General features: G+C 41.9%; 1 protein-coding gene across 1 annotated transcript; it reads left to right on the forward strand.

The window, feature by feature from the left end:
* The first annotated feature begins 123 nt into the window (after positions 1-123).
* On the forward strand, positions 124-13,938 carry atl3 (atlastin 3). The gene is made up of 14 exons (XM_069694405.1): positions 124-254; positions 3,873-4,095; positions 4,701-4,835; positions 5,927-6,031; positions 6,120-6,170; positions 6,651-6,707; positions 6,846-6,938; positions 7,867-8,005; positions 8,109-8,236; positions 8,310-8,366; positions 8,468-8,539; positions 8,788-8,979; positions 10,640-10,879; positions 11,532-13,938. Exons 2-14 carry the CDS (start codon positions 3,892-3,894, stop codon positions 11,592-11,594), a joined length of 1,536 nt encoding a protein of 511 aa, XP_069550506.1. The 5' UTR covers positions 124-254; positions 3,873-3,891; the 3' UTR covers positions 11,595-13,938.
* The last annotated feature ends 700 nt before the right edge of the window (positions 13,939-14,638 follow it).

The raw sequence follows: 14,638 nt of genomic DNA on the forward strand, positions 1-14,638 counted from the left end.
CTACGAGGCAGAATTGGCACAATTGGGACATGTAGTTCAGAGATAAACCGAAGTACGGCATAAAAGCTGCGCAACAAACTACATTTCCCATGGGACGTTGCGCCGCCAGAGGGCGGAAGTGAGTCGAGTTTCGTGTTGGAAAAAAGTTCTCATGGTTGTTTTGTTATCAGCGTAAAAAAAAAAAAAAAAAAGTTACATTTCAGTCGTTTCTCGACTCATGAGGTCGTGTTGAAGCCGTTTGAAGACGACAAAAGGTAACGTTACTCTGTGAAAGTGGAGCTGGCGCTCAGAGATACGTTATTTACCAGCTACTTGGACGTCTTCTCAGATTTCTACACCGTTAAGGTTGTCAACATCGGATTTCTTTCACAGCTAATACGGATACATGTTAGCTTTTTTTGTTTGTTTGTTGTTGTTGTTGTTGTTATTTGAAAACATGCTGTCACACAGGCTGTTAGCTGTAACTCGGAAGTTGGGCTGTAGTTGTCTGTTTAGCCTCGGAAGATATCCATGCTAGTGTTCGTCATCCGTTTATCTCGGCTGGTCTAAGACTTTAAGTAGCAGATGCTACGATCGAGCAGTTTAAATTATAGAGAGCGTGTTGTTATCCCATGCAGTGCTTATAGGGAGACTATAACATTTTTTATTTTTTTTAAAAAAGCTGAATTATTGCTTCTTTGCATCAAGTCGTTTGAACACATTGCCCGCGGAACAATTGCTGGCATGCTGCTACTGAACGCCACACCTTTAAGGTGTTGGTGTGGGGGGGACAAAAAAAAACGAAAGGGCTTTTTGGCTATTTTACAAACGGATAAACTTATAAAAGCACCCCTCTGTCTTACTCATCATGGGAAAAGACGTCTTCCCCGGCAGAGATGGTTCAACAACGAGGTCCATTGATGCGGCCAAGATGAACGGAGAGCAAACTGAAGCCTCAAGCTGCAGGCAAAAGCAGCATGACACCCATAAGAGCAGCCCACAGTCAGCCTCTCACACAGATAAATAGTGTCTCTAATGGCAAAAAAAAAAAGAAAATGCTGTAACGGCTTCGTGTGTGACTATCAACCCGAATCTCGTATATATTTGTGAAGCTGGGGAGAGAAGGGTGATATTTACATCCTTTACATTTACAATTCAATTTTATTTATATGGCGCCAAATCACAACACGGGGTGTTTCATGACACTTAACACGTTAAAGACCTTACAGCAGAAATTATTACTTTAGAACAGCATTTATACAGAGAAACCCAACAATTCCCACATAAGCTGGGAGGGGGAAAACGCCCAACAGAGGGAAGGAGAAACTCTCTTCGGGAAGAAACCTCAGACGGAACCAGGCTCGGAGGTGGGCGGCCATGTGCCTCGACCGGTTGGGGTGAGAGGAGAGCAGAGACAGAAAAGGACAGCATAGAGATCCAAAACATGAACTGTTGGTGGAGACGACAATCACAGAGCAGAGACACGCAGCTCCATGGCCGGAGACATCTGCAAAAGAAAGAACAGAAACTACACAAGCGAGGGAACTGAATAGAGAGACAAATGCAAAAACTATGGGAGAGAAAAAGCATTATTTATTTTATACACTTTATTAATCCCCGAGGGGAAATTTCTTCACTACAGCAGGGGGGCTCTCAGGGGGGAGATGCTGCAGCAGGCTGCCACTAGCGCGGCGCCAGGTAACCTGACCTGAGGTGCATGTTTTTGGATGATGGAAGGAAGCCGGAGAACCCGGAGAGAACCCACGCAAGCACAGGGAGAACATGCAAACTCCACACAGAAAGGCCCAGGACCGGATTCGAACCCGGAACCTTTTTTTGCTGTGAGGTGACAGTGCTAACCACTGCACCACCGTGCCGCCCCTAATGAGATGTAATGGAGAGATTTGAGTGTATAGAGAGTGAAAGAGCGAGAGAGGGAAGAAGCTTAGGTCCCCCTCCGAGTTCCCCCAGCACCCTCGGCCTTTAACAGCACAACTGCAGGATGGTTCGTGGCCACCTGAACAGCTCCAAGTATATGCTTTATCAAAAAGGAAAGTTTTGAGTCTAACCTTAAAGCTAGAGAGGGTTTCTGCCCCTCAAATACAAACTGGGAGCTGGTTCCACAGGAGAGGAGTCTGAAAACTGAAGCTCCGCCTCCCATTCCACTTTTGGAAACTCTTGGAACCACAAGCTCACAAGCAGGTCAGCTTGATGATATAAGATCTCCGAGATACGATGGAGCCTGGTCATGAAGAGCTCTGTAAGTCAGTAAGAGAATTTGTAATTCTGTTCTTGATTCAACAGGAAGCCAATGAAAAGAAGCTAAAACAGGAGAAACATGATCTCTCTCGCTAGATCCCAGTCAGTACTCTTGCGGCAGCATTTTGGATCAACTGCAGGGTTTTTAATGAGTACTTTGGACATCCTAACAACAAAGCATTGCAATAATCCAGCCTGGAAGCAACAAACGCATGAATTAGGTTTTCTGCGTCACGCTGAGGAAGGATTTTCATGATTTTATTAATATTACTGTAGCAAGGTTGGTGCTACCGGGGTCTCTCCTGGACACAGGTGACCCGCTCAGTCGTACGTTCGGGTGTAAAATGCCTTTATTTGCCCGGCCCATACACCGATGTCTACGTGCAACCGCTTCTCTCTTCCTCCTTCTCCCTGCTCCCCTTTATCAGGGGAGAGCTCATCAGTCCACATCCAGCTCAGCTGTGCTCATCAGTTCGTATTCGGCTCAGTTGCGCTCATCACACCTTCCCGGCACTGTTCCCTGAGCCACTCCTCCCACTCTCTATCCCCTGCAGCTGAGCTAACCACACCCCGCCACCACAATTACGTAGATGAAAGAAGGCAGTCGTGGAGACTTGCTTTAAATGGTGGCTAAAGGACAAATCTTCATCTGCTGCTGAAGGCCAAAATGATGTCATCCAGAGTAACTAAGTGATTGGAGAAAGAGTTTCTGAGGTGTTTAGGACCAAGTACAATAACTTCCGTTTTGTCTGAATTTAGAAGCTGGAAATTGTTGGTCATCCAGGCCTTTATGTCTTTCAGACATTCAAGTTTTACTAACTGATTTGTTTCATCTGGTTTTATAGAAAGATATAGCTGCGTGTCATCTGCATAACAATGGATATGCATAACTAATCACTGTTGCCATCATTGATTAACCAACCAATGAGTAGTTTTTCTATGATTGCTCTTAGTTTTTACTGAAGGATTTCTCCTCTGGTGGCAGGCAGACATGAGAACATTTCATGTGCCTCAGTGGATCAGATTCATATTTTTCCATTCGTCCACACACAAAAGATTCTGTTGATTGTGTTTAGTGAATATGAATAACTTATTTGAATTGAATAATTAAATTTAGAGAGGTTGTTTAGATTTCGTGAAAGACTTTCAAATAATTGGTAAATGTGGGCGGCTGCGGCTCAGAAGGTATAGCGGGTTGCCTGCCAATCATAAGGTCGATGGCTCAATCCCTGTTTCCTCCTGTTGGCCAGTGTCCTTGAGCAAGACACTGGACGCCTGATGGCAGGCGAGCATCTATCGTGGCAGGTCTGTCGTCATGTGTGTGTGAGTGGGAAACATTTTAAAGCGCTTTGTAGACCGCTAAGGTAAAAAGGCACATAACAAGTGCAGAACATTTAATTGAAGAATGAGAAAATGAAAGTCAACAATTTTTTTACATTTTTTTGTGTGATTTTTTTGGTCATTTAGTTTAAAAAAAAAAAAAAAAACTTTGTGTTGACAGGTTCTGTGCTGTCTACAAACTATAAAATTCATCAAAACATAGACAGATGAATCGATAATACAATCGGTTCTTAGCAGCTTTAACATTTTTTCCAGTATGAATATTGACATGTTTCTGTCTGTGGCATCTACAGGGACCAGTACTGCTGCAGGATGGGGAGTGAACCAGGCCCAGTTCAGATCGTCACAGTGTCGAAGGAGGATCACTCCTTTGGGTTGGATACAGAAGCTTTGGCTCAGATTCTGTTGGCCCCAAACGTCCAAGACAAACATGTGGTGGTGCTGTCGGTGGCCGGAGCGTTCAGAAAGGGGAAGAGCTTCCTGCTTGATTTCATGATCCGTTACATGTACAGAAAGGTGAGATTCATCATATCTTGCTCTTATATTGTCAAGTTAAATAATGAGTGCTTCAGGACAGAGAGTTAAGACAGTCACTTGTTCCTCTTCTTGTGTTTAAGATGTGAAAACCTGGTAACCACATTAATGCCTCTCCCTGTTCTAACATGTGAACTAACGAGTTCACTGAAAAGAAATAATTGCGAATTTCGTCATTGCCTCTATTAAGGAGTGGTTGCTGTGTAATGCCCTCTCATTGTTTTTTTTTTGCTACATAATTTGTAAACCAACTTCATTCCTGAAGTTACATGTGCTGTGATCATTGATAAATCTTCCTGACTTTTGGTGACTGTTACCTTTCCTGTAGTGCCACCATCAGGCCCTAAACTATGGCTGCTTTTAAATCCTTCTGTCAGTGCAGCGGAACGAACAACTAACTGGGGAGATAATTATGGTCTGAAAGCTTCTATGTTTTCAATTATGCACAGCAGTGGGGATTTCCATTTCTGATATAGCATGGAGAGTAGATGAAAAGGCATCTTTCAGATCTTGAATGAGCTTGAAGTTTTACCTAAAAGCCTCAGCCGTCTCCTGACTGGTGCTGAAAGTGTCATTTATGTCTGCAGGGCGAAGAGAGCTGGCTGGGTAAGGATGATGAGCCCCTGACGGGATTTTCTTGGAGAGGGGGTTCAGAACCTGAGACAACGGGCATCCAGCTGTGGAGTGAAGTTTTCCTTGTCCAAAAGAGCGACGGAACAGAGGTGCTCAAACATTTCTAATCATTACCTCCGCCAAGGAGGTTCTGTTTAAGTGTCGTTTTGCTTGTCTGTTTGTCATCAGGATTACGGAAAACCACCAACACCATTTTCATAAAACTTGGTTGGAGTGTGTAGCACGGGCAAAAAAATAACACTTTAAATTTTGGAGCATATGAGAATCACGGGGCGCATTTACGAATTATTTTTTACTTTTATTAAAGTTGCAAATTAGGGGCATTTGGCCAAGTAGATGTCATACTGTACATCTTAAAGTTCAATTGATGGCAGTAAAGTTCAATAGTGAGAAAACATAGGCCATTCTAGAAATACAATGACTCCATAGCGCAATTCACATTGACTAGTACAAGTAATCCTCTGAGATACACGTCTACTTATTTAAACTTAATATAGCAATCAGTCGTTATGGATCACTTGGGGACATTTTATAAAGGAGAACCAGAGGTTGAAACTGTTTGGTCTGCGCTCTCAGAGTGCCCCTCTATTTTATTTATTTTAATCACAGTTCACATTTAACTAAAACCTACAGCAGAAAGTTACAGAAGAAAGAAAACAATGATTGCACTGTTCATTTAAGAAAGTTTACTAATTAACGTTTATATTAATACATTTCTGTAAGAGTTCCTTATTTATCCAAAAGTTCATCTGTTCGCCTTTTACTGACTTTTTCAGCATTGAAACACGGATCCAATTCTATGGATAGTCCAGAAATACAGTTTACTTTTCAATCAGAAACTCGGAGTGTCCTCCGACTCGGTTTTTAGTGCCACAAAAATCTCTGACCTCACATCAAAATAATCCAATTAAGTTGCAACCATGGAGGTTAACATATTTGAAGTATGGGGAACAGAAAGTCAGAAAGGTTTTGTCAGAATGTGCGGGTCGGTATCACCAGCGAAAAAAAGTCTCATTGGTGCATCTCAGCTTTGTAGTTTTTTTTCTAATTCAAATGACAATCAGTCCAAAATATAAGAAAAGCAGCCCGACAAGTCGACCTTCCAGCCACACGTGACAGCAATCACACACACACACGAAGCCGTCATGCCCGGTGTCTTGTCTCTGTGCTGCCGCTGCAGGTTGCCGTGGTGTTGATGGACACTCAGGGAGCGTTCGATGACCAGTCCACGGTGAAGGACTGCGCCACCATCTTCGCCCTCAGCACCATGACCAGCTCGGTGCAGGTGACCGATCCCCTCTGATGACCTCTTGATTGGATAGTTTCTCGAATGTAATCGTCACATGTGCTGACATGGTGCGTCTCTTTTGTAGATCTACAACCTGTCACAGAACATTCAGGAGGACGATTTGCAGCAGCTACAGGTCGGTTTTACGTTACCATGGCAACCTAAAAAGCATGTTTGAGAAATTCAACCTTAGAGAACGTTGATTTTCAGCCTCACGTGATCTAGTTTAGATGATGTTTATGAAATTTGTATCTCGTACAGTAACAAGACTTAAAAAAACCTTTTGAGTCCAATATCACCAACAGTGCAAAGTTGCTACAAAACTTGGGATATACTTGTCTTTGTTTACACGTTTTTGTTCACTACATAAATTCCTTTTTATTATTTCAGTTTTGTTGTCTTTGCTAGTGGTTTTTTTTTTCTATTTTCTACACTGTAGACAATATTATATAAATAATAATTTGAATAAGTGTGTCCAGACTTTTAATTGGTACTCTAAGGATATGAGATCCAAAAGTCCCAGAATGCACTTCACTTCACTGCATAACATCAGTTGTGCCTTCCAGATTTTTGCATCTCATGTTAATTTTGTGTAATGTCTGCCTCCTCCTTCCAGCTGTTCACGGAGTACGGTCGTCTCGCCATGGACGAAATCTTCCTGAAGCCCTTTCAGGTACGAGTAACCACATGATTACAGACATTGTGGATGATGTCGGGCATTTCTCTAAAAAGATTTATTTTGAATTTCCATTTGTCCTAAAACAAAAAAACAAAAAGTTGATTCTCTAATGTGTTTCTTCTCCTCCTGCAGTCTTTGATGTTTCTGATAAGGGACTGGAGCTTTCCTTACGAATACACCTACGGGTTTAATGGCGGCAAAGAATTCCTGGATAAACGTTTACAGGTACCAGTTATTGTCTTGTTGATTTGGCAGAGTATTATTACACCTTAGTTATGTACCTATCAGCCACAACATTAAAACCTCTGAGAGATGAAGCACAAAGTATCATGCAACAGCCCGGCAGAGATTCCTGTGAACAACGGCACAAAACTATGCGAGCGAGAGGACTTAATACAGCGATAAAATCCAATAAACAAAACTATGGGAGAGAGAATCCATGAAGTCGATGAGTCATATAAATGTATAGAGAGTGAAAGAGAGAGAAGAGGGGAGCTCAATGCATCATGGGCGGTCCCCATAGCAGCCTCGGCCTATAACAGCATAACTAAAGGATGACTCGGAGTGCTGTGTTCCAAACGGTGTACTTGTGTACTCACTATTTTGAGTGCATAAGTGCCGTCACACTGTCAAGTACAGAGACATGCAGCGCACGACAAGTACTAGCATGATGCACTCAAAATGCCCCAAAAAAGAAGTGTGAAACGCTCAAAACGGTTGCCATCACCAACAGGTTGATTTCTGAGTAAAATAATTAAAGCTGCAGATATTTTGGACGGTGATATATTCACATGCTGATATAATTTCTGGTCAGTGAAACAACGCTACTCTGTCAAAATTCCTGCACTATATAAGTAAGACACCTAACATGGAAGAGCACTATTTGTTAGTGGAAAGTATGTCGTATGTAACACAGCAAAGGTCACCAGAGCCCACCCGCCCTCATAAGGATTATAATGTTCGATTCCGGCTGATTGAGAGGTGTTGATTTATTTTCATTTGTGGTGCCGTTGAACTGCACTGGTTTATAGTGACAGGTATACCTAATATTTTGTTAATTCCAAATGTGAAGGACAAAATACATGCACATCTCATCTTAAATACAGATGCTGTGAATGTACGTCACCACCTGGTTGTTGTTGTTTTTTTAAAGGTGAAAGAGGCCCAACATGAAGAGCTGCAAACGGTGAGGGAGCACATCCATTCATGCTTCACCAACATCTCCTGCTTCTTGTTACCCCACCCTGGGTTGAAGGTCGCAACCAGCCCTTCTTTTCAGGGACAACTTCAGGGTAAGATTCCCAGATTTGTATAATATTTGTTTAAAGACGGTGTTCAGCAGAAGGCTCAATGCACTGAGTGCGCTCCTGAGCTCTGACATGTTTATGTTGTCAGATGTGGGGCCGGAGTTCAAAGAGCAGATGCAGAGTCTGATTCCCAAACTGCTGCATCCGGACCGGCTGGCTGAGAAAGAAATAAATGGAAATAAAGTCACGTGCAGGGGCCTGCTCGAGTTCTTCAAGGTAACTTCACGTTCATCTGAGCACCTCCACTGAACCCGAGTCAGACCTGATACTGTGAATTTTGTGTCACCAGGCTTACATCAAGATTTATCAGGGAGAAGATCTGCCGCAGCCAAAGACGATGCTCATGGTACGGCCAGAATAATTCAAGTTTTTTTTTCTGAAGTGGGGTCGATTTTGACTCTTTTTGTTTTGTTTTGTTTTTCCACTCATTTGTATTTGTCTCATCAGGCTACAGCAGAGGCCAACAACCTGGCTGCCGTGGCAACAGCCAAAGATCAGTATTACAAGAACATGGAGAAGGTGAGGTCATATGAAAGAAAGACTACATTAACCACATTTCTTTACACTGTTTGGGGATTCCTGGTGGTAAATAGTAACATTTAAAGACTGAATGTGTTTCTATTAGTTCTTACACTAAAGTGTTTGTCATTTTATTAATTTACAGAGTGAAGATAGATGGTTTAATTCAAATGTCAGCTTGACATGAGTAATGTTCATGGGAAACCTTCCCTCTTGTCTTCTCTACCTCTTTCTGTCCTTTTTCTAAGATGTGCGGGGGAGACCTGCCCTACGTGGCTCCCGACTCTCTGGAGGACAAACATCACTTCTTTTCCCGGGAGGCTCTTCACACCTTTTCGTCCACCAAGAAGATGGGCGGACAAGAGTTTTGTGACCGTTACCAAAATCAACTGGAAAAGGAGATGGAGGAATTGTGGCAGTCTTTCATCAAACACAATGAGGTAGGAAATGATGATGATGAAATGACTACAAGTAATGTCATTTAGCACTTCGCTTTCATTCAAGTGCTTGTAAACAGTCTGTATGCCTATAATTCAAGATATAGCTACTTTTTATTTTATTAGGTCTTAAGCCCTATTTGCACTTTTGTTGCACATTTTTTTATTTCGTGTTTTTAAGAGTGCATTGAGAAGGCTTTGTGAATTACTGCAGTATTTTTCTGTGATGTACAATTGAGTGGCTCAAAAATGTGGCTCGTGACTTTATGACCAATGAAAATTGTGGGTCCTGAGGTTAGACCGTAAAACGGTGGATCTCACCATTTAAAAAATGTTGATATGATTTTTACATTACATTTCATTTAGCTGACGCTTTTATCCGAAGCGACTTACAATAAGTACATTTCAACCATGAGGGTACAAATTCAGAACAACAACAATCAAGAAAGTACAATTTTCTTCAAGATAGCCAAACTTCAAAGTGCTATCAGTAAGTGACATTTTAAGTTCTACTATTCAAGGTAAAGTCTGAAGAGGTGTGTTTTTAGTTTGCGGCGGAAGATGTACAGACTTTCTGCTGTCCTGATGTCGTTGGGGAGCTCATTCCACCATTTAGGAGCCAGGACAGCAAACAGCTGTGATTTTGTAGAGTGTTCAGCTCGCAGTGAGGGAGCAACAAGCCAATTGGTAGATGCAGAGCTGAGTGAACGGGCTGGGATGTAAGGTTGGACCATGTCCTGGATGTAGACTGGACCCGATCTGTTCGCAGCATGGTATGCAAGTACCAATGTTTTGAAACGGATGCGGGCGGCTACTGGTAACCAGTGAAGGGAGCGGAAGAGGAGCGGAGTAATGGGAATGACTTTAGGAGGTTAAAGACCAGTTGAGCTGCGGCGTTCTGGATGAGCTGCAGAGGTCGGATGGCACTAACAGGTAGACCTGCCAGGAGGGAGTTACAGCAGTCTGGGCGTGAGATGACCAGAGCCTGGACCAGAACCTGAACCAGAACCCAGACCAGAACCTGGACCAGAACCTGCGCCGCCTTCTGAGTGAGAAGAGGATGTATTCTCCTGATGTTGTGCAGCATGTATCTACAGGAACGTGTTGTTGCAGTGATGTTGGCAGTAAGGGAGAGTTGACTGTCGAGTGTCATGCCGAGGTTCCTAGCAGTCAGGGTCGGGGCTAACACAGAGTTGTCGAAGGTAATAGTCAGGTCGAGGGTGGGAGAGTCTTTCCCTGGAAGGAAGAGCAGTTCAGTCTTGTCAGGGTTAATTTTCAGGTGGTGTGAGGACATCCACTGAGAGATGTCAGTCAGACAGGCAGAGATTCGTGCGGCTACCTGTGGTTTCAGATCAGGGAAAAGAGAGGATCAGTTGGATGTCATCAGCATAGCTGTGTTAGGAAAAGCCACGCGAGTGAATGACAGAGCCGAGAGAGTTGGTGTACAGAGAGAAGAGGAGGGGACCCAGGACGGAGCCTTGAGGGACTCCAGTAGTGAGAGGACAAGGTTCAGACACAGAGCCTCTCCAAGTTACCCTGTAAGTGCGGTCATTGAGGTAGGATGAGAACAGGGAGAGAGCAGAGCCTGAGACACCGAGGTCCTGAAGGGAGGAAATAAGGATCTGGTTTCAAAATAGTTTCTGATCACCTGTTTTCTCTTCAGTCAAAAAACCTCTTCAGCGCCTTCCGGACTCCCGCTGTGCTGTTCGTCCTGGTGTGCTTCCTCTACGTGCTGTCAGGCGTGCTGCTCTTTGTCGGCCTAGCCACCTTCGCCTTGGTGTGTGACTGCACTCTGGGCGTGGTCATGATGTCCATGCTGACGTGGGCCTTCATCCGCTACTCTGGCCGTTACACGACTGTGGGAGGAGCCATCGACCAGGCTGCAGGCGTCGTCCTGGAGCAGGTGAGCATGAAGGGGGTGGGGGTCAGTTTGTGGTGGCTCATGTCTGTCAGAATGGGTGTCACAGTACGGAGTATTACCAATTGTTTCAATGTAATGCACCTGTAAATGCCACTAGAGGGAGCAATTGATGTTGAAAAGCTCGTGAAAAATGGCACCCACCAAATAGGATAAAAAAAAATAGTCTGGTTTGAGGAACAAAAGCTGCCTACTTGTGTTGTGTATACACAACACAATGGAATACATAAAGGGAAAAACCCCTTTAATGATTTATAGAATCAACCACAATGTATGGTAATTTGTAAAAAAAAAAAAAGAAGAAAAAAAGACTAAATGCAAAATATATGAGCTGGATTCAAAATGAACAGAGCACAAACAGAAAATTAAACTAACGACGAGAGACTAAAAGCTGCGCTCATGGCCTCCGGAGGCTTTTTAAGCACTCACTGTCAATGTCACTTTTCTTACTTACGCGAAAGCAGAGGTGGTTCACATTTATCAACCGCATTCATGCTGGCAGAGTTGAAACAAACATGATGGGTGAGACATTTTGGTGAATTAACTACAACATAAAAAAAAAAACTGAAGTCAGCACATGTTGGAAGCAGCACTTCACCCAGCATGTACTAAGATTAACTGTCCTCTCTGTTTTCAGGCCACTGTGGTGTTGAACAAGTCGAGAGGGAAGAGCATCGTGGACCATAAGAAGTCCCGTTAGATGAGCTCCGAACCGTCATGATCTCGATGGAATGCAAATTGCACACAACACAAGCACACATTCAGCACTAAAGCCTTACCATTGCCTCCCATTGGAACCAGAACTCAACCAGATTGGCACAGGGTCACAACATGATGCCAATTCACCAGCATCTCTGTCAGGCTTATGATTAAAGTCCAGGCTTAAATAAAGGTGACCGGATTCTCTGAGATGGGGACTTAAACCACCCCAGTCCCTCTTATTGATACTCCATGTCTTAAATTGATACTGCCATCATTTTACAAGTTTACAATTGGTCTTAATAGACGAGTTAGTGTTTACCTTTAAACAAAAAAAAAAAATGTAAAAAAAAAAGTTTATTTACTATTTCAGCTGAATGCATCTTACTTGGCTGCATATTGATGAGGCAGGGGTAGTCAGGGTGCTTTTCAAACAAAGCTTCTGCATTATATCTTTAAAGAAATACCTTTAAAATGCTGGCTTTAAAGCTTATACATTTATACATACTTCTGTGTGGCTATATTTTTTTACTTATCGGCCTTAAAACATTCCATTCTGTCGGTAGATTTTACTTTATATTTGATATAAACTAGCATTTCCGGGAGGGTGAACGTACCTTTTACACAGCAGAGCAGATTCTGGAGTTTGGTTGAAATCATTAGTTTCAACTGCTTTTTCCGTTCATTCCTTGATGGGAGTCTATTACACTTGTAAACTTTAATGCTGATAATAGACAAGATGCTAGAATAATTGTAATGCAGAAACGTGTATTTCGAGAGCTTCGAACTCCAAAGGAAAGATTATTGGAACACTGAAAGGTGTTGCATGCCCTACATGATAAAGCTAGTGACCAGTCAGCCAAAGAGTTAGCTTTAAATATGTAAATATAACATGTTTGCAATCGCTCATCACTTTTAATAGCGGTAAATATACAGTCCAGAGTGAAAGCAGCAGACTTCCTTAAAACAATGTAAAAATTGCATTCATGTAAATTAACACAGGGATAAAACATTATGCACATGCATGGAACAAATAACAAGCAAGATGTGCATAGAGACCAAAATACAGAAGAATTAAGAAGTAGAAACCTGCAGTGGATGGGACTGTGGCTGTCATCCTGTGCTTTTTTTGTACATGCCTTTCATTTTTCAGAAGATGACAACACTTATGATCAAATTTAGTACTTGACAAAAATCCTTGACGTGCATAAATTCAGATATTTAAAATTGTGCCGTGATGCTTTCAGCAACCCGCACAGAGATAACACTCTGTTCTAATACTGTGGTGAAGTATATAGGTTTCACACAGGTGATCTGGCTGCAAGTAAAGAGGTTATTTGATAGCATCTCACTCTTCATGAAAGTTTTAGTGTGATCTTAAGTAAACTGTATGAGGAAAACTTATATCTGAACATGGCAAACTGTCTCTTTTTGATGAAAGAATCCCCATATATGGCTACTAATCCAGTTTGAAACTGTTGCGTGCTCGGGTCAGAGCTTTGCTTCAAATGACTCGTAATGGTTGTATAACACACAATGAAACCATATTACAGTCAAGGGAAAGTAATGCATTTGGGTCGACTTGATTCTTATGTCCTTGTTTACGTGCAGCCATTTAACCAATCAGCCATATTTTTTTCAGTCGTGTTGAGAATTAAAAAGCTTCACCCAACGGTGGATTTATTAGGGTTTTAGTTCGTCTTTGTGAGGCCGAGCAAGGGTTCTCAGGCCAACTCCAAATCGGTCAGGTAGTGGATTAAAGGACTACGATTATTTTCAACTATGCCCTACATCTCTGAATATGATGGCAGGCAGCGTTTTGCAGTAACATTTGATTGAGGAAGTGGAATAGCGAGCATTTAATACTTGAAAATAGCCACAAAATTGAATGATGTAAGAGCAGAAATAGAATCCTGAAGTCTAGAATGACGCAGCATTGTGCACTTTAAAAACTAATCATTTAGTTTCCGCACTCAGACACAGGGTGGAGACACTGAAAGCTGAGTAATGATGGTTTAGTTTCAGTGATTGCATGATACTACAAGTCCTAAGAATACCGGGCCAAATGTGACCATAGAAATGTAGGAGATCTATGATCAGTTTGCACTTTCCGTGTCTATCCCTCTCCACTAGAGGAGGAAACTTCACAATGTTTTACAAGCGGTTGCTAAGCGGATGCACTTCCCCTCCTCTTTGGTGCTTTTGGCACACAGCTTATTCCAAAAAAAAGAATAAATGCATGCAATATTGTAGTAACGGCTAATGTAATTGTCTATTGCAGGGGAATGGTAGACTTGACTTGAGAAATGCTGTTTTATAAAGAATAAACAGAGCTTGAAACTGTTGATGTGTCTTTCCTGTCTATTAATTCAGCTGTTTTTGTAATGTGGCACCAGATTTACCAGCTGGTTCATCAAAACCAGAGAATAATAGATTTGATTTTACTCATTTCACATGAATACTTATGACAGGATTATTATTTTAATATGATGAAATTGTGCAGCCACAAAAAAATCTGTTCCACATTGCATTTAGATATTTGACTCAGACTCGTATAGATTGAAGGCATAAATCTTTGCATAAAGTGAACAATAAACTGCTGTGAAAATCTATAATATGATGTCATATAACCCAGATATTTACAACACAAACAATAAGCCTATTTACAGCATGTAAAGCAAAGGATCTGTAGGCTACAGCATGAATAAATATACTGCACACTGATTTATGTGTTCAACATACACAATAAACCCTAGTACAATGTAATGTAAGATGTACGGTGAGTACGAACAATGAATCCACAGTATGAGAAAATGTAACTTGTGTCTATTAATCTGCAATATATACAATAGCCATAACATAGCACATTATCTATACAGTGAGTAGTACATATTATAGTGTGAGTGTATGTTACTATACTAATATAGTATGTACAGGATATGAATGAAACAACAATAATCTTGTATTTCCTGAAAATATATTGTGTGAATATGAACGGTGGGTTATGAATTCATGTGCCTTTGTTTTTATTCTACATGATGAATG

The sequence above is a fragment of the Brachyistius frenatus genome, unplaced genomic scaffold, assembly GCF_029030835.1.
Source record: "Brachyistius frenatus isolate BFR_SWC_R1_liver_20210118 unplaced genomic scaffold, ASM2903083v1 Contig_17, whole genome shotgun sequence".
NCBI classification, from domain to species: Eukaryota; Metazoa; Chordata; class Actinopteri; family Embiotocidae; genus Brachyistius; species Brachyistius frenatus.

Coding starts and splice junctions, on each gene's coding strand:
- atl3 (XM_069694405.1), top strand. CDS start 3,892: ATGGGGAGTGAACCAGGCCCAGTTCAGATCGTCACAGTGTCGAAGGAG. Junction 6,171..6,650: donor ACGATTTGCAGCAGCTACAG/GTCGGTTTTACG, acceptor TCCTCCTTCCAG/CTGTTCACGGAGTACGGTCG. Junction 10,880..11,531: donor CAGGCGTCGTCCTGGAGCAG/GTGAGCATGAAG, acceptor CTCTGTTTTCAG/GCCACTGTGGTGTTGAACAA.